Raw genomic sequence first — 19,947 nt, forward strand, 5'->3', positions numbered from 1 at the left:
GCCCAAGATAGGTTCCGTAGCCATTTACGAAAAAAATTTACTATGTACTATTAATATCAATTTACAACCTGGCATTTAACTACCTGGTCATGTTACGATCTTGATGCTATTTCTACTACTTGGTCATGTTACGATCTTGACATTCTACTACCTGGTTATTTTACGCCTTGACGTTCTACTATCTGGTTATTTTTACGATCTTGACATTGTAACTACCTGACCATTCTACGACCTGGGCACCTGGACATTTACGACTTATGACATAAGACGCCGGAGCCAAAATAATTATAATAACAAATATAATAAATATCACGGGACAATTCACACAATTGACCTAGTCCCAAAGTAAGCTTAGCAAAGTTTGTGTTATGGATATACATATATACTTAAATACATATTAAACACCCAAGACCCGAGAACAAACATTCGTATTTTTCATACAAATATCTGCCCCGACACGGGAATCGAACCCGGGACCTCAAGCTTTGTAGTCAAGTTCTCTTACCACTAGGCCAGCTTGGTCATGCATAAACGTGGGGGACGGCACCAACCATGGACATGTTAAGTTAGCACAGCAATAATGGACAACATGGATTCAATGACCTTAGCACCATTCATAAACTTGACTAGGATATGATTATCAGGGTTTACTAGTGTTTCGGCGAATAACGTTTGGCAACCTGTTTCATTTCGCAACTTTTCATTTCCCAACTGTTTAATATTTCTGAAACTGTAAATATTTCAGGATTTTTATAAAACTAACCTTACCTAACCTAAAGGGTTCTACACGATGACCCTGAAATAAATCCTGAAATATTTACAGTTTAACCCCCTTATTCATAAAACTTAACAAGCCTATGTTAACTAACAAATGCTTTGCCCCTTTCTAACAAATACAAATGTCGAAGTGACAGATAAGGACAAACGAATTTTAGCGGCATTTTAACTGAAATAGGTTTGATTGTCGTTTATGAATAAGGAGGTTAGAGTTTGCGAAATAAAAAGTTGCGAAATGAAACAGGTTGCCAAACGTTACGTTGCGAAAAGGCAGTACTCGGATTATCAGTTATATCGGAATATTAGTGTTATTTTATTACATAGTTTTAAAAAAGTACGGTCCGTTCTTTAAATATGGGTTAACGGTAAGAAAACCATTATTGGTTCTTGTCCATGATTTGTGTCATCACCCTCATCAAAATCATCAGCATATATACATTTAAATAGGTATGACCTTGACTGTACTTTACTTAGCTGTCGTTCCAAGGATTTATTATCTATAACCTAACCAACAAAAAGTTAAAAAAACCCACGACTTTGTCACTTCACAATTCAATATATCAAAAATGGCTTAACCGATTTCGATGAAACAGATCTAAGAACCATCGTCAGAAAACCGGATTTCAAATAAAAAAAACCGCATTCAAATCGGTTCACCCGTTTAAGAGCTACGGTGCCACAGACAGACACACAGCGGTCAAACTTATAACACCCCTCGGGAGTTAAAAGAAGTTCAATCCCGAAAATGGTAGAATGAGTACGAAATATTTAGCCCTATTTAAAGGACATTAAGCACGCCAAACTAGGATCGTTACCCCTGAAGCGAGGGCGTATTTAATAATTAAATCATGTCTTTTATAACTTAGCGTGACAACAATGGAGTTTGGGCTCGGCAGGCGGTTTTGTTAAACATTTTGTTTACGTAGAAATAATGAATAAGCTAGTTTTGGCTTCGCTTGGTTAGATATTTTTTAAAGTCCGTCCTATTCCTATTACTATAGTTGCTGTAACAAGAAGTAAAAAAAAAAAAGCTGTCAAGTACGAGTAAGACTAGCGCACGTTGGGTTCTGTACCATTATCTATAGGTACAACATTAGACATTAGCAAAAAACACGTATGTTGTATGGGGGCCCCCTTAAATACCTATTTATTTTATTTTAATTTCATTATTTATTTTTGAAGTGAATGTACGACTAAATATTCGATGAATATTTCAAGCGTCTACCTGTTGCCGTTAATAATATCGAGCAAAAAATGGCAAAAAAAAACAAGTTTGTTATATGGGAGTCCCCCTTAAAAAAATGTATTCTGTTTTTAGTATTTTTATTATTGCAGCAACAGAAATCCATAATATGTGAAAATTTCAAGTGTATAGTTTTTTTGCGAACTTCTTTCCGCTGGCGTTCGTGTCGTCATAGTGTATTGTATGTTTTTATATGTTTTAGTATTTTAAATGGGTCCCACTGAAAAACAGCGTTGCGGCTTGCCGTAACATTATGCTGAGTGAGGCCCACTTTATACTATTCGATGTTATTTTTATTCTTTCCATCTAGTGTATTATTATGTGTATCGAATATGTGTAAATAAATGTTTCTCTCTCTCTCTCTCTCCTTCTCTCTCTTTTCTTGCTTTCTCAGTTTGCTCAAAGTTTTTTTTTTTTTTTTTTTCAGATATGGTGTATCGTTGGCAATGCTGCGACAATTCTGACAGTTGAGTGACGTAAGCAAAAAACAAGATGGCGGAAGCGGAAGGAGGAGCAAGCGAGCAGGATGATGTTTCATTCTTGCGTACGGTGAGTTTATCTTCTTTTTTTTCGATTTTTTTTATTCGACTGGATGGCAAACGAGCAAGTGGGTCTCCTGATGGTAAGAGATCACCATCGCCCATAAATATCTGCAACACCACGGGTATTGCAGATTTGTTGCCAACCTAAGAACCTAGTTAAGATGGGATACCTCAAGTGCCAGTAATTTCACCGGCTGTCTTAGTCTCCACGCCGAAACACAACAGTGCAAGCACTGCTGCTTCACGGCAGAATTAGCGAGCAAGATGGTGGTAGCAATCCGGGCGGACCTAGCACAAGGTCCTACCACCTGCAAAATTTCCTCACACGTATATATTTGGTATATATTTGTTGCTGACTGTACCTATCACGTGTCCTGAATCGCTTTGTATACTGTGTTTAAGATGGACACATTAAGATAAATAAACACACTTCCAAACCGTGCTACTATTTCAAACTAAACAATAAAATTCCTAGTGTCTCCTAACCAGCTACTATATTTATCTGGCTGGGTCTTGGCACTACTATGAGGTGCCATTTAAGCGGTTCAGAATGCATCTGTATCCAGGAAGTGCCAACCCTACGTTGGCAGGTTTGAATTGCGATCGCTATCGCTTTCGTTTGACATTTGAAGACGATTTAAATAGATGGCCTGGTTTAATAGAACGAGAAAGTCTATGCTCTGTGTTTTTTTTTTAATAAATGACCCGTTGTTTGTGGTAACGTGTCCGTGATAGATAAATCGACTATATCGTAGAAATGACTTAAGTCGCATATCAATTCTGTGCATACTACATACAACCGGTCATTTACTTAAGTTTTTCACCTGTATCACATTTTTGACGCAAAATGGCAACTTGCCATTTTCTATTTATTGTCTCCTATACTTATAAAGTAGGAAAAAAGCAATAATTCGAGATGAAACGATAAATTTACCAGAAACCTTAAGCATTAAAAGCAAAATTAAAAACAAACTTACTTCACGTTATACCTAAATGTAAGGCTTAGTGTTATCAGTTAGCTTATAAAAACCTCAATTGAATGAAAGGAATGGCATTGTTGGCAAAAATGGGTTAAATGAAAAGCGGTCACTCGCTGAATGAGACCGGTAATTGGACGACGGCTGCTCTAGGGTTGCCAAAATATTGTGGATTTTTTATTTCAACTAGGTAAATAAAATACAACGTATCTCTACTCTCTAGACAATGACCGAAATCATGAGTAGGTAGAGTTCGTTCTCAGGAATGTATAATAAAATTGTAAATAATTTGATTAGATGAATATAAAAAATAATGTAGTATTAAATCGTTATTCAGTTATAAATCTCCAGTATATACGTACTGCTGGGCACAGGCCTCCTCTAAGAGGGCTTGGGCATAGTTGGAGTGCGGATTTGAATCACACACACCAATTGAATTGCTTCTCAGATTTGTACAGTTTCACGATGTTTTCCTTCAACGAAGCTCGTATAAAATGTAATTCCGCACATGAATTTTCGAAAACTCAGAGGTGGAGTTTGAAATCAGCTTATCGATAGTCAAACCATGACAGTTTACTAGCCACCACGTTTTAATTATTCAGTTATTTCTCCGTTAATACTGTGTTGTTTGGTGGGTGGTTTAGTACATAAATAGGTTAGAAATACCATTCATCTATATTTTTTCTATTCATCATTGTCCAGAGGGGAGAGTAGAGACACGTTGTATATCGTCACTTTCCTCACGATGTTTCCTTTACTTAACGTTCATAAATTTCAAAAACTTACCTACGTGTAACTCTTCTATGTTCTGAAATTTTATTTACTGACTCAAGCTTTGGCCGAAATTTTAAAGTTCATTCGACAAGTATTTCACAATTCAATCAAAAGTATCAACCATATCTTCAACGACAAAAACCCTTGAAAAATCGAATATATAAATCATAACAGTAAGATAGAACTCAATATTATGTCAACCCTAACAGTAGAAGAAAATCATCTTTTGAAGTGAAATAGAACGGGCTCGATTCGAAGTTCTCACTTTGTACGTTAAATTGGCAGGATACCGCTTTATTGCGTTTCCTTTGCATTGTAAACCTTATTTTGGGCTGGATAAGAGCAAATTTGTTGAAGTAGTTCAATTGATATACAAAGGTATAGAAATGATGATAATAAATTGATAGGCAATTATTTATTTGATGTGCAATTAATAATATTCCTTTATTTAAGTTCTAAACTGTCTATTTCAAGGAAAATATTTTAAATATCAAATATTAATCTCCTCTTCTATTTTATTTCTCTGTTTCATGTACCTACTGATTTTACTATTTATATTATGGTGTTCAATAAAGAGTCATTGCATTGTATTGTATTAAATATCATCTTTATGCTACGAACAAATAATACCTTTATGTGATTCTTTAAGGCATCGTCTTTAGTGAAATTCCTTCTACATCCCTTAAAAAAGTATGTATAATGAAATTTATCTTGAAACATCATGTCTTGATATTCCCTTTTTGTCTGTCACAGGAATACATGATGCGCCTGTTGTATCTCTTGGTATCCCTTACATGATGCGCCTGTTGTATCTCTTGGTATCCCTTTTGCCTGTCAGAGGAAGACATGATGTGCCTGTCATATTTGTTCTGATATCCCTTTAACCTGTTACAGGGAGTCCTGAGGCCGTATTGTCTAACGCTCTGTAGTTCGCGATTGCATTCGCCATCTCTTTCTACCCCCGTCTTACACCGTGTGATAGAAGGAAGTGGTGGAAACGATTGTGATTCCATGTGTGTTAGACAGTGAGGCCTCTGCCTGTCATGTCTCTTGATATCTTTTATGCCTGTCACAGGAAGACATGGTGTGTCTGTCGTGCACGGCGACAGGGGAGCGCGTGTGCCTGGCAGCTGAAGGCTTCGGCAACAGGCACTGTTTCCTCGAGAACATCGCTGACAAAAACATACCGCCTGACCTGTCGCAGTGCGTCTTCGTCATTGAGCAGGTAAGCTGTGACATTCTCACCATCATCATAGACATTATCATCGGTATCATTATCGTCACATTGATAATGTCCTAGTCCCACTCGACCAATATCATCGTTATCGAGGAGGAATAATGTGTTTTTGTTAATGCACCTAATCGTATCATCTCCTCTGTCATCATCAGCAGCGCCATAGTCCTCGTTATCGTTACCGTCATAGCCATAATCGTCATCATCACTTTCAGCATTTTCCAGAGTATATACCCTACCTATAACATATTATAAAATCTCATTTATATCTAAAAACAGATATAGTGTACTACTTTTTACTGAAAATTCATCAAAATTGACCATTGGTTTCAATGGTTTAGGCTTTACCGTTTAATATACTAGTTTCTCCTTTTAATATAATTTTTCCTTTCAGGCGCTGTCAGTACGAGCACTTCAAGAGTTGGTGACAGCGGCAGGCTCAGAAACGGTGACTAATAATATTATACTACCCTTTGTACATTTGTTTTATCACATTTATGTAAAACTGTTAAATTAACTTGTTCTGAAAGTTTCGTACTGTCCACCTTTAAATAATTTTCAATAAATGTTCCACTAAACAGTTCTGGCGTGAAAATTGTAAATTTTACTACTGTGTTGTTTAAAAATCCTTCTATTTTTAGTACAAGAATGTAGTATGCTTTGCAAGGGCTGCACGGCTTCATAATGATGAATCATTATTTCCTAATTATGCACGAGTAGCTATTCTGTTTTATTTGTGGCAGTAGCAATATAGAATCAGTTATAACTTAGATATATTTTATTAGAAGAAATAATTATTGCTAACTTTGTTTCGGAATATTTCTGGCCAAAGATTGTCTTTAGGAAAGCGCTGGTAGAATTTGCAAAACCACGAGTCTACGAAACGAATGAAAGAGTCCTCTTCGACTTTGATTTTCACAGAGTAGAAATTTGTTGTTTGTGCTGTTTTAAGACTTAATTTATCCTATTTGTCGCTAATTTCTTTATATTTTTCAATTATGATTATTAAAGTGTCTATTAGTACCTACAACACGTTTCTTGGTTTTAATATTTTACGTTTTGTCCTTGGTTTCTGAATTATACCACATGATAAAAAAGTGATCAATACCAATTGAAGAGTTAAAAATATTACCTATAGTTTTTTACATGATTGTTCATTATGTGTGGCGGCAGCTCTTGCAACTTGTCAGTAATTGGTTGGAAACTACACAGCAGTCCGATTTGTAATTCTTACGTTAAGTCTTTTACGTTAAATTGTTTCTTAACATTTGTCCACGAGGGATTTTAAATATCAAATCTTTTGTATGATTCAGCATATTATTACTGTGTTAACAAACTCTTGTGAATAATAATCTTTTACGAATCGCTGTCGTGTTTAAATTGCAGGGAAAAGAAAACTTAGTAAGTATCAGCCATTGTTCGGTAAAAATGCATGCGAAATTCAATTCAATACGAATTGGCATTGACATCTGTCTTAGAATCAGCGACTACATTATAGTTGTTAATAAAAGTATTAATCTAAATTTAATTTTCAAATTTCATCGATTTATTTTACCATTGGACTAATGAATGTGGTATCGTATAGAAGCGACACTCCCTTGCGAATGTTTTTTGTGCAGGACAAAGATCGTTTAAGCGGCTTTGTTGCAAAAATTCCTGCTAAAAGGACACACGGTCGTCTGTGTATATCAAATTTTTAGTGTTATGTTAAATGAAAGTTTTCTTGAATTGAATGATGATGTGTTCCTGTTATTCCATATTAGGATATTGCTCGGCTTTTTTCTGCTCTCTCCTCGTTCATTTTATGGTGGTTAAAATGCATATCCGTTTTTTTATGCTATAGGAGTTTTATTTTATATCATAAAGTGGGGTATTTATTAATAAAACATAGCATAGTACAAATCAAAATAAGTTTTTTATTAAGTTTAAATATTGAGTAAAATCCGAAATGTTACTGAAACTTGTGAACCGTCAAAGGCCATAATCCATGTATGTACATATAACTAATAGACTACTTATAGTTGCGTAGTGGCTTAATTAAAAAAAAATCCTCTCCCTAACCTAACCTAACCAGTATTTGTCGAATGATTAAGACCTGATTCCTCCTACACATACAGTCGAGGGCATAAATATCTATACAGCCATAGCGCCAAATATATGTACTCGTATACATTAACCTTATAGTTGGTAGCATAAAGGTGTAAGTATAGATATTTTTGACGCCTTGGTAACGTACTTATATTTATGCCTTTGACTGTACGACTCAGTTAGTTGTCCAGCTGTACGGTCACGCGTGTAGGAGAATATTGCGGTCATATTAGGAGATTCACTTCGGAATGAGTGATAATAAGCTGAAACCTCGTATACAGCTTCATTTTGGTGTCGTAAATGTTGTCTCAAAAGTCACATTTAATCTCGTGTCCGCGTCGTAATTGATTCAAGGTCAAATATCATAAAAGTCAGTTTTTCGCGATTATCTCGGTTTCTATAGCTCCAGTGACGTTAACATTTATTACAAAATATTAGAGCATACAATTTGGAACAAATATTTGTGTTAAAACATTTCGTACGTCCAACCGTTTTTGAGATAATCATAATCATAATAATCATTTATTGTGTGTGGAATTCAGGTTACAGTTAATGACAGATATAGTTGTACAAGTATAGTTTCACCAAACCCTACCCTTTCAGGTGTACACACATGAAAATCGATTTAAATTGAACATATAAAATTAAATTATTATTACATTAAGCATAACATCAAAATTGATGTGTGTCCACGATTGATTGATATACAAATTATTTAATACAATTTACAATGTCAGTCAAATTAAATGTCAGATATTCAAATGATATTTTAATGATAGAGCCGAAATAATCGTGAAAACTGACTTAATTTGACCTTGATTAACTTACGACGCGGACACGAGATTAAGGGGCGGTTTCACCATCCATTGATTAGCGTTAACCGACGGTTAAATGTGATGCCGTCTCTGTCTATTCGAACAAAACAAATAGAGACGGCATCACACCTAACCGCCAGTTAACACTAATCAATGGATGGTGAAACAGCCCCTAAATGTGATATTTGAGCCAACATTTAGGATACCAAAATGGAGCTGTATACGAGTTTCCAGTTTATTATCCCTCATTTCGAGATTTACCCCTTCTCATTCCTTAGATGACTGAATAATTAATCGAACTAATTGAAACATGTTACTTTTTTAAAATATCAAAGGGAGTGTCTAATACGATATAACTGTTTACTATTCTTTCGATTGTACTAATCTTCATTGTGGATGCAGAAATTCTTGACCTTTTGAATCAGCCTTCAGAACCTTGATTTCGTTTTTCGATCGTTGCTCTAGACTCACTTATGCGCCTGACTGTACTTTTAACAGTCGTTTTCGGCTTCCGTTTTACAGGTGTTTTATTTTAATAACTTTTTAAACGATTTCTTATTGGAACCCTTTCAACCGTAAGACAGATATCTTTTGTTGCACGGAATATTAAATCTAATCTGAATTTGCGTAACTTATATTTAAGTACGTTGCATATGTTGAAGAATATATCTATGAACGTGTAGTTAGATATATCTGTCATTGGTGTTAAAATTATAATACTAACTGCCTTAAAAAATAGGTCGTCTATATGTTTTGTACTATCTTAAAATGTTTAAAATTTATAATTTCATTTAAATTAAAAAAATTTTTTGGCAGTTACTATTGCCCTAAACATAATATTTACTTTAATAACTATTCTTTTCTCTACTTTTTATTTATTTTATCTTTGTAATGTTGTCTCGATTTTATTGTCAACTACTGTACTACAAGTAATCTATCGTTTACTTTTCATTGTTTTTAAACATATACAAGACATGACAGCTTTTCCATAAAAAAAACCCTAGTTGTCTTGATTTTTTTTATTAACTAATTCGCTGTACGGTACTTTATAAATACTCGTAGCCTTTGGTACAGATATTCAACATACATAACTGAACTTAACTTTATGTCAAAAATGTTGCAATTTTGTAATATTTCATTCACACCCTTACCAATTTTTTTTAATCTTCTTTTTCAGGGTAAAGGCACAGGTTCTGGGCATAGAACTCTGCTTTATGGCAATGCTATATTGCTGCGGCATCTGAACAGTGACATGGTAAGTCACATTACTCTTTGACGACCACGTAATATAGTACCTAATAATTCATAATAGAGGCCGTACATCATTCTCTTCGGCGCTAACTGCCTACTCGACTGAGCCCCAATTATATTTAGATGGGGTAAAAGTATTTATGATTGGTTTTTTTGGTAAAAGTATTTGTTGTGGCGTTTTAATTACTTATCGGTTCAAACGCTATAGTAAATTGCCAAATTGATCAGCTACGATTAGCCAATTTATTTTAGGCTCGGTTTTATTTTAGGTTGTGTTGCTCTGAAGATGAGCTCTGGTTGAGTTCGAAACGTGTCAGTGTAGTGTGGTGGTGGTGATAGATGGGTTTGTGTGAGTTGTGTGTGTTCTTACAGTGTGGAGGTGGAGGAACTGTATGAACACGCATATCGTGCATAAACGTAGCTATCATAAGGTCGCGGGTGAGCAAAGATTTTTTTTAGTTCATTGATATGGACCTCCGCAAAGTAACGCCTGATTCAATAAATTACCCAACTTATTTTATTTTTCTTATTTATTTATTTTTTAAACAAAACAGGTAGGTAAATTATTAGTCTGTTACATTGCTTTTCTTGACATCAAAGCTACTGTGGCAAAAATATTGTAGAACCGCAAAAAAAGAATTTTGCTAATTTCTGTCATTGTCTTTGAGCGGTTTGAATATTTGTCTGATGTTCTTTTGAACGTTAGAGGAGCTCGCGAGGAGTACTCTCATTTTTCTCATACATTTCGCCGTACTTTCGTCATTTATTACATATATATTATGCCCATATTTCGATTTTACAGTACCTGGCCTGTTTGTCCACGTCATCGTCCCAGGACAAGTTGGCGTTTGACGTGGGTCTGCAGGAACACTCGCAGGGAGAGGCCTGCTGGTGGACCCTGCATCCGGCCAGTAAGCAGAGGTAAAGCACCGTGGCTCCTGTTTTTAATCGAAATTTAAGAATTGAACGATTGAATGATTTAGTGATTGAATGAGTGACCTTAAACAAATGAATGAGTGTACCAACGATATTGCGAGATATATGAAAATTGAACATTTCAAATGCAAAAACGAAGTACGACGTCGCTTTTAACTTTATTTTTTATTCTTGTGGTCGTACCTATCCTACTAGTAGTATAAATGCGGAAGTTTGTGAGTATTTGTGTGTGTGTCTATGTTTGTTACTCCGTCACGCTAAAACTGCTCGGCGGATTTGGATGAAATTTGTTGTGCAGATAGCTGGACGTCTACAATAACAATAACACATGGGCAACTTTTTATCATGATATTCCCACGCTACCTACGAGTATAGTGATAAAATCTTGAAATTCACAAACCGCTGCATTTGGAGTCTTGAAATTTAGCATGGTTGCTTTAGTGCAATGTCGATCAAATCACGATATAACTTGCGGGAATTCCATTGGGAATTTATCAAAATCCCGGAATCTAATCTCCAATATCTGTATCTGTGCCAAGATACAGGCTCAGCCTAGTTTGGTACTCACCAGATACATCTGGTATATTGTAATAGTGGTCATTTTTAGATAAATAAAAATTATTCTTATTCTTATTCTTAATATATTTGTTATTCGTGCAAAGCCGCGGGTAAAATCTTGTATATGATAATGTATTTAAGTAACAATATCGCTTCAAAAAATTCTCATTACATATTCCAGCCTATTTTTCCAATCACAATTTCCTCGGCGTTGCTTCGTCATGTTTTTTCAAATTAGACTTTGTAATGAGGTGTCTGTAACTTGCAGGTCTGAGGGTGAAAAGGTGCGGGTGGGGGACGACCTTATCCTCGTGTCTGTGGCCACTGAGAGATACTTGGTAAGTTTGGAGAACCTTATAGGGTTTAGTTTGTTAGTTTAGTTTTTTTTTTGTTATATAGCTAGTCGATACGACTATCCCGTTAATATTATAAATGCGAAAGTTTGTTTGTTTGTAACCTCTTCAAGTATAAACCGTTAAACCGATTTAGATGAAATTCTGTATACATATAGTTTGAGTCCCGGGACTATTATCCCGGAAAATTGCATAATTCCCGTGGGATACCGATAAACGAATTCTACGCGGACGGAGTCGCGTAAAACAGCTAGTAGGGTCTACTTTATTAGTTTAGTTTTTTTTTATATGGCTGTGTCAGGCGTAGGACAGTTTTGCCAGTGCTCAGTGGGTTTATGGTTTATCCGTTGTACAATAAAAAAATCTAGAAAACGAAATATGTAAGGTAAAGGTGGAAGTACCACGACAGCGCGTATTTTCTAGGGTCTAAACTTGAGCAAATACGAATAAAAGTTTCTAGTAAATAAAGGTTTCTACTTTTGTATTTTTTTATTTTGCCGTAAAGTTGAATTGAACAATTTTTTTATTTCTTTCGCATTTTGATGACCAATTATTATTATTCACTATCTGGATTATGATAAGATTTCAACAAAATACATTAGAAATATAAATTTAGAAATAGGTATTTTTGTGTAGTCCCTTTAAAAAAATGTAAACGAATGGCGAACTTTTGGAAAATAATGAGGTGAATTGTACATTGTGGGCGGAATTTTTTGATACACGACAACATCCTGTATCAATTTATCAAATCAGCCCACATCCATCCACTGCTGAATAAATACCTCTTCATCTTCACGCCACTTTGAAGCTACATCATTCAAAATTAACATAGGCTACTTTTTATCCCGGGAAAATGATAAATTCCCACGGGGCACAAGTTTGGCCAACAGCTAGTAGCTAATAACCAGATATTGTCGGTCGAACCCGGACTTTCATAGTCAGGTCGTGGCCATCAGGTCCTTTACCATGGAACCTTTTCAAAGGAAAGTCCATTACGATTTTCCTTGTTAATTAATGCGATGTCACTATGACGTTTACTGTGAATTGGTTCCATGGTGGCCAATGAATTAAAGTCCTTGTTCGTACCTAATGTAAACAAGCTAACATAACCGAAGTAGTTGCTTACTTAATGTTCTGTTTTTCCGAATTGTGTAGGTATTATGAGGCCTTTAATAAAGTATTTCTATTGTAGTGTTAATAGTCATTTTGTCTATCTCTTCCAGCACACAACGAAAGAGAACGAAGTATCCATCGTGAACGCGTCCTTCCACGTCACCCATTGGTCGGTCCAGCCGTACGGCACAGGCATTTCACGAATGAAATACGTCGGCTACGTGTTCGGAGGAGACGTGCTGAGGTTCTTCCATGGGGGTGACGAGTGTCTCACTATACCAAGCACTTGGAGTAAAGAAGGGGGGCAGAAGTAAGTACAAATTTAGATATTAATCTGGTATAGCATCACTTCGTCTAAGTCAGCTGGTAGGTTCTCTATCGTTTGCCCGAATTTCATTCTTATCGTTTTCCATAATTTTCATTTGCCATAAAGTAATTTATTTCTGAAATAGTATTTTCTTCAGAGTTGATATTAAACTAACCTAACCTAACCTACTGCATTCTATAAGACGGCATTTAAAAAAATCCTGACAACAGCACGGTTCTATATATTTTATGGCAAACGTTGGTATGGCAAGTGAAATTATGGTAAGTGAAGTAAATCGCAGCTGTTCTAATTAGCAAGGTATTCTAAAAAGTATCTTGTCCTAACTTATTTGTGTCGGAAACTTGAAAAAAAAAACATAGGTTAGAGTTGCGTCAAGGTGCGAAGCGTCTCAGCCACGCGGAATAGAAGCTCCGCGAAGCGAAGGTCCGTCGACTTTGACTCATAGAATGTACGATGCATGGAGACTGACTAAACATTAGGGGAACTTAGATCAGTTGCTTCTTAGACCACCTGCTACTTAGACCAGCTGCTTTTCCTGTCAAATCTTTATGCTTTGAACAATTGTCTAACTCATCCACATTTGTCCACAGTATCGTAGTTTACGAAGGCGGCTCAGTGATGTCCCAAGCCCGGTCTTTGTGGAGGCTCGAGCTCGCCCGCACCAAGTGGGCCGGTGGCTTCATCAACTGGCTGCATCCTATGCGGATCCGGCACATCACCACGGGGCGGTATCTGGGGGTCAACGACCAGAACGAGCTGTATTTGATTAACAGGTAAAGTATGGGGATATTGCAATGTAGGATAACCTCCTAACGCCCAAAGTCCTTTATAAAGGACTTATCGGTCATTTGACATTAAACTCTCTCACAAGTGATATAAAACTTCATGTTCATAAAACAAAAATTTGACTTGAATAATTTGAACTGTTCTTAAGAGCGGGATCCTCGTTGATTGGATCAAAATATACGCTTAAGACCGTATGTTTAAAAATCTAGTATTAGCAAAGACATACTTCTAAAACTAGCCAAGTGTGTGATAAGCTCGCGTGGAGAGGGTTCTATACTTTCCTAGATATTACGGATTATATTTCTATATTATTTTGTATTGTGTGTGTGTTATTTTGTTTTGTGTTCTTTATTTTACATAAAACACATGAAATCAACAGGATAATAAAATCTACAAAGGTGAACTTATCTCTTAAATGGATCTCTTCCAGTTAACTTTTAAACGATTAACAGGATATCAGAAACAAGAGTAGACACTATTTTAAACACCAACACATCTGGCTTTGTGTCATTGACTTGCATAATATGGTGTTCTAATATTCAACTCAATCGGTTCAATAGTTTCAGAGTAAATTGGCTGTGTTCATTCAGACGTGCGAGTTCTGTGTTTTTTGAGGTACGAAACCCTAAAAACATATTTTTTATTCGTACAGAGACGAAGCTACTACTGCTTCTTGCGCGTTCTGCTTGCGCCAAGAGAAGGATGACCAGAAAGTGGTGCTCGAGGACAAGGATCTGGAAGTCATCGGCTCTCCCATCATCAAATACGGTGACTCTACCGTCATCGTGCAACATTCTGAGACAGGACTATGGCTCTCCTACAAGGTATTTTTTTTTCATGTTGACCGTAATAGATCCCACTGGGGCAAAGGCTTTCCTCCGCCACTCTTCCCTATCCTGGGGATCCACCGGCCAGTCGAGCTGAAAAGCGCTCAGGTCGTCCCTCCATCTCTTCTTGGTCTTGTCTGCCTCTGCTCCTTTGGCCATCCTTAGGAGCCCATTCCGTATCGATTCGTGCCCATCGGTTCGGATGCATGCGGCAGACATGTCCGGCCCAGTCCCACTTCGGGTTGGCGGTCTTGACAACTACAGCTGTAATACGAGTTTTGGAGCATACCGAGAATACCACACTCAATTCGAATATCTACATTTAACAACAATAAAAAAACTAGACAGCGTATGTAGCAACTTTTATAAGACTGATGGGTATTCTACGTCTAACAAACAACGACCTGTCATTTTGTCGCCAAAGAAAAAAAAAAGAAAAAGGCGCCAAAGATGTGACTATCATGGTGTCTAGAACTACTGGCTTCCGCCAAATGGTCCAACCCGCGGCGGTTTTGTGAAACTTCTATTAAATGTAAAACATTGCTGATTTTTTCAACTCTACTTTCAGTCTTACGAGACAAAGAAGAAAGGCGTAGGCAAAGTGGAAGAGAAGCAAGCTATACTTCACGAAGAAGGCAAGATGGACGACGGTCTGGACTTCTCGAGGTCCCAGGAGGAGGAGTCGAGAACGGCTCGCGTCATCAGGAATGTTCCTATCAAGTTGCAAAACTACAACCAACGTACAACGTCCCTCTCAAAGAGAGTTTACTTTGACACAAAAAACAAAACAAAACTTTCTGGCGAAATTGTCCTGTTAATTAGGACAGAAAAGCCATATTTTAAAAGAGAAGAAGAAGACTATCATGGTGTCTAGAACTACTGGCTTCCACCAAATGGTCCAACCTGCGGCGGTTTTGTGAAACTTCTATTAAATGTAAAACATTGCTGATTTTTTCATCTCTACTTTCAGTCTTACGAGACAAAGAAGAAAGGCGTAGGCAAAGTGGAAGAGAAGCAAGCTATACTTCACGAAGAAGGCAAGATGGACGACGGTCTGGACTTCTCGAGGTCCCAGGAGGAGGAGTCGAGAACGGCTCGCGTCATCAGGAAATGTTCCTCGCTGTTCACCAAGTTCATCAAGTGAGTTTTGGCTTTAGTTAAAGGTTGTTGAATAAAACGTAGTCATTCAGGCTGTTCATGAGTTTCTAACGGACTTTCTCCGTTGAAATTAGATTCTAGAGATATCGAAAGTTTAATTTGTTTTTAATAGGTTACTGTCCTACAAAAATCTAATTAGTCTGTCAGTTGCTAGACTAATAGATTAAAATATATTGGACGTGTATTTTTCTTTCGTAAATTAAACAAAAAAATAATAAGATAGCCAGTAAAAGGTCCATGTGACGTCACACCGTGTGACACTTAACACGGCGTGACGTTCCGAACTTTGACGCGCTTATCTTTGTAATTTTTTGTTTGGTTGATTAAAGAAAAAATACATGTGTAATATGCTCACACACGACATGACGGACACAAAAAAAAATTACCTAAGACACTACCCAATTAAGTGGAGGTGAAGGGATTGAAAAATCACCAAAGTAGCCTCGCTAGTAGATTGTAGTAAATTGTAACAAGTATTATTAAAATACTCTTCCAGTGGCCTTGAAACGCTGCAGGGCAACCGCCGCCACTCCATGTTCTTCGCTTCGGTGAATCTCGGCGAGATGGTGATGTGCCTCGAAGACCTGATCAACTACTTCGCGCAACCCGACGAAGATATGGGTAAGTTAAGTTTGAGTGACTGAGAAGTCCTCTGACTCCTCTTACCATCCTTGTTTTGTGTAAGGCGCAAGCCACACTGAAGAGACGTGGGAAAGGGTCGCAGACGGGACGGAGACGGGGCGAGTGCGTCTCCGCCTCGTCTCTCCTGTCTGCTTTGGATCGCGACGTTTCTATACATTTATAATGAAAACTGATTTAAGGGGCGCTGCGACTGCGACGCGACCCCGTCCCACGTCTCTTCTGTGTGGCTTGCGCCTAAGGTCATTCAAGTATCACGTAAGCAGAATTTTAGTAGTTTTTCATTCACCCCTCTTCCTTGTCAGCAAAAATAAGCAAAGTTCGTACCGCCCGCTCCCATATTTATGTTTTTAAAGCTGTTAGGGAATCTGCATGGAATATAAATTAAACAACTTAGGTAGTACGTGATACAAAACTGGTCAATAAAAGTAATGAAGTAAAAAACATCAATATCTGTTGAAAAAAAAACTAATGAAGTATGCGTTTCATCTTTTTCTAGAAAAAAATATTTTAGTATCTAGTGACTTTCTAAAGTCGTCGTAGTAGCTTATCGTAGCATATTATTATGAACTAGCTTTTAGTATCTTATCGCGCGCTGAACTTTTTCTAAAAAAGTAGCCTATGTCGCCAAAAATAGTCGATCCGTCGCTCCGTTACGGCGTGAAAGCGGATTTCGCATTATTATTAGTAAGTATGGATAGTCAGTAGCACGCACAAAAAAAGAGGCAAATGTTGCCAACAATGAAAAAGTATAAAAATATCAATTTTTATCTTGTGTTGCTATATCGATAGAATCGATTTAGTACGCAACAAGCATACTTGCAAACTTTCACATTACTAGTGGTATGTATGAATGTTTGACATAATCCTCAGAACACGAAGAGAAGCAGAACAAGTTCCGCGCCCTCCGCAACCGGCAGGACCTGTTCCAGGAGGAAGGCATCCTCAACCTGATCCTGGAGGCTATCGACAAGATCAACGTCATCACGTCCCAGGGGTTCCTGGCTGGGTTCCTCGCGGGAGACGAGTCCGGACAGAGCTGGGAGATGATCTCTGGATACCTGTATCAGTTGTTGGGTAAGTCCAATGAGCGTTTTTCCCGGATCCCGGTCCGTTTGACATTTCTGTCACGCTTGTGATTGGATAAATATCTAAATGAGCCAATCGCAAGCAAGACTGAAACGTCACGATACTAACGCCATCTAGCGATGTTTCGCCTGTCGAAAAACCCTCATTGCCAGAAGGGCGTAAAGTTTGCCTTTTCTTCTGAGAGAGAGAGAGAGACACATTTATTTACACATATTCGATATACAAAAAAACAAGTTAGGAAAATATAATAAAATAAAATAAAACTTCGAATAGTATAAATTGGATTGAAAATACAAACTGAAAAATAGATGCACAAAAAAGCCAGATTCATAAGACCATCACCCAGGTCCTCGGTATTCCGTACCGCGTGATATACCGCTACACCACTTGTTGGTCAACGGTACCGACACGAATTTCCCCTATGCACCTCATATCTCAGCTTGTTTGTTTCTTATTTACAACTTAAGCAAATGCTAGCGACATCTATCCCGTAGTACTCATCGAGAAACTTTTTCGGCACTCCATTAAAAAAAAAATTGGAATTGAAATAAAAAATACAAAAAGATTCCAAAAAACCAATCTTAGTATAAATTGGGCCCCACAGCATTATGTTGCGGCAATCTGCAACGCTGTGTTGCACTAAAGTATTAGTTAGTATCTTGTATTTTTATTTTATATCTATTATTTGTCTGTGCCCCGAATGAACTTTTTTCCTTTTCGTTTCATTTAATGTTTCTCCCTCAGCTGCCATAATCAAGGGCAACCATACCAACTGTGCCCAGTTCGCCAACTCGAACCGGCTCAACTGGCTGTTCTCGCGTCTCGGCTCGCAGGCGTCGGGAGAAGGTACGGGCATGCTCGACGTGCTCCATTGCGTGCTGATTGACTCGCCTGAAGCGCTCAACATGATGCGGGTGAGTAATGGATGGTGAATGAGAGTTTTTAGTCGTGTCGTCACAAACATAATCGCACTTAGGACTATTTTATACCGTTGGACAGATTGTCGTTCAATTGTAAAATCCAGGACCAAAATGCTAAAAACGGAACCCTGACAGTTTGACCATGTCGATCTGTCCGTGGTAGAAAGCTGTAATTTTGCATGAATATATGTATATATAGATATATACGTAGGTGGTAGGACCTTGTGCGAGGTCCGCCCGGATTGCTACCACCATCTTGCTCGCTAATCCTGCCGTGAAGCAGCAGTGCTTGCACTGTTGTGTTACGGCGTGGAGAGTAAGACAGCCGTTGAAATTACTAGCACTTGAGGTATCCCATCTTAGGCCTCTAGGTTGGCAGGGGTATTGCCTGGTGTTGCAGATGTTTATGGGCGGTGGTGATCTCTTACCATCAGGAGACCCACTTGCTCGTTTACCATCCAGTCGAATAAAAAAAAAACCGCCTGGTCGGGGAATTCCTAGGGATATCATGAGATGGCATCATTTTATAACTAAACTAGCTAGCTATAAAAAATCGTACAAACTATACAGTTTTCTCACACACACGATACGATACACGCTACCGTTCGAAGTTCGAAAAAATCCTGATCTGATTTCTTGTAGCGTATGTAGGCCCTATTAATAGTTGTACCTGTAAAATGCGGTAGAAATGAGAGCGTTAAGAAGTATGTTAGGTGGGAAATTGAGTGACAGAATTAGAAATAGAGCGATAAGGGAACGCTGTGGTGTAAATGAAGGTTCACACGGATTGAGAAAGGGATGCTTGGATGGTTTGGGCATGTTAAGAGAATGAATTGACAGACAGATTGACTAGGTAGATTTATAAGACGAGCGATAATGGGAACGGTTGAAGAGAAAGACCTAGACGAACGTACCACGATCAAATCGAGGACGTTCTGAACAAAGGTCGGGTCAGGAGTACTCTAACCCGACATGCATGCGATGCGAGAGTTGTATGCCAGGACCGTAGCAAATGGAAGGATGTAGTCTCTGCCTACCCCGTTGGGAAAGAGGCGTGATTTTATGTATGTATGTACCTAGCTATAAAACATAACTCTATTTCGCAGGATGAACACATAAAAGTGATAATATCCCTACTGGAGAAGCACGGGCGCGACCCCAAAGTGCTGGACGTGCTGTGTTCCCTGTGCGTGGGTAACGGAGTGGCGGTGCGCTCCTCGCAAAACAACATCTGCGACTATCTGCTGCCAGGGAAGAATCTGCTGCTGCAGACTGCTCTGGTCGACCACGTCTCCAGGTAGGTCATCATCGTCACCATCATCATCCGCTGATAGACATAGGCCTCCCCCACAGACTTCGGTTGGAAGCGGCTTGCATCCACCGTGAACCACCGACTTTAACCAGGTCGTCCGTCTATCACGTTGGACGTCCTACCCTGCGCTTGCCGATCCTCGGTCTCCACTCGAGAACCTTTCGGCCCCAACGGCCATCTATTCTCCGTGCTATACGGCCAGGTAGGTATGATAATGATATTGGCGG

At 38.1% G+C, this 19,947-nt stretch overlaps 1 protein-coding gene across 1 annotated transcript in view; it reads left to right on the top strand.

The window, feature by feature from the left end:
• RyR (Ryanodine receptor) overlaps positions 1-19,947 on the top strand; it is a 206,817-nt gene that overhangs the window by 80,836 nt on the left and 106,034 nt on the right. Inside the window, 14 exon segments of the mRNA XM_074109940.1 lie at positions 2,448-2,569; positions 5,389-5,538; positions 5,942-5,995; positions 9,628-9,705; positions 10,504-10,622; positions 11,464-11,533; positions 12,772-12,971; positions 13,580-13,762; positions 14,428-14,599; positions 15,573-15,742; positions 16,257-16,381; positions 17,273-17,476; positions 18,233-18,402; positions 19,515-19,705. Of these exon segments, the coding sequence (XP_073966041.1) occupies positions 2,513-2,569; positions 5,389-5,538; positions 5,942-5,995; positions 9,628-9,705; positions 10,504-10,622; positions 11,464-11,533; positions 12,772-12,971; positions 13,580-13,762; positions 14,428-14,599; positions 15,573-15,742; positions 16,257-16,381; positions 17,273-17,476; positions 18,233-18,402; positions 19,515-19,705 (1,943 nt within the window). The 5' untranslated portion in view covers positions 2,448-2,512.

Source organism: Choristoneura fumiferana, chromosome 29, assembly GCF_025370935.1.
Source record: "Choristoneura fumiferana chromosome 29, NRCan_CFum_1, whole genome shotgun sequence".
Taxonomy (NCBI): domain Eukaryota; kingdom Metazoa; phylum Arthropoda; class Insecta; order Lepidoptera; family Tortricidae; genus Choristoneura; species Choristoneura fumiferana.